Raw genomic sequence first — 688 nt, 5'->3', positions numbered from 1 at the left:
ATTAATCTTCTCACCGAGATTCATCTTTAATGGATTATTGAGCCGTGGTTCTGCACCCAGTAGCAGAATTAATCTTCTCGATCATACTGAGATTTCTTTTTCTGTCAGTGTGGGGTATAAAAATCTGACCTGCTAAAAATTAACGTGCTAGTACATGCTTGCAACCTTTTAGGAGCGATAACGAGTTAAATTACGCCTTTCTGAAATCTAGCTCTTCCTAACATTTTTTTGGAGCCTTCGTGTTGTGACCAGAGACCTACTGCGCTTTCCAACTCGCCGCATCGCTAGAAGCTCTTGAGAAGCTGCAGCAGGCCACCTGCGGCCACGATGAGCTATTCACGTGGGCTAACGAAGGCGAAGCCGTCCCGCTGCCACCCTGCGGCCAGGCCTGCCGGCCGGCTGGAGCAGCTCGGAGCCGGTGCCCGCCGGCAGGAGAGGCCTGGGTGGAGGAACTCCCTCTTCCTCGCCCCCTCCAGCGGCCGGCTGCCTCCAGCGGCCGGCTTCCCCCAGCCGCCCGCCCAGCCAGAGATGGGTTGTCTCGGTTACAGCCCGTTCCGCTGGTTTCAGGTACTTAAAACACATCCCTTCTAAGGAAAACTGCAAGTTTTTTAGCGAGAGGCGGGTTCTTGCAAGACTTTGAAGGGAGAGGGAAGCAGCGGCTAGGCACCGACGGGGCGGGAGCCCGCGG

General features: G+C 55.5%; 1 protein-coding gene across 1 annotated transcript in view; it reads left to right on the top strand.

Moving 5' to 3' along the window:
* The first annotated feature begins 327 nt into the window (after window positions 1-327).
* ZCCHC10 (zinc finger CCHC-type containing 10) overlaps window positions 328-688 on the top strand; it is a 13499-nt gene continuing 13138 nt past the window's right edge. Inside the window, exon 1 of the mRNA XM_019473808.1 lies at window positions 328-567. Within this exon, the coding sequence (XP_019329353.1) occupies window positions 328-567 (240 nt within the window). The remainder of the gene's footprint in view (window positions 568-688) is intronic.

This window comes from Aptenodytes forsteri, unplaced genomic scaffold (genome assembly GCF_000699145.1).
Source record: "Aptenodytes forsteri isolate BGI_AS27 unplaced genomic scaffold, ASM69914v1 Scaffold54, whole genome shotgun sequence".
NCBI classification, from domain to species: Eukaryota; Metazoa; Chordata; class Aves; order Sphenisciformes; family Spheniscidae; genus Aptenodytes; species Aptenodytes forsteri.
The sequence above is the reverse complement of the archived record's forward strand: the minus strand, read 5'-3'. Positions and strand labels throughout refer to the sequence as shown.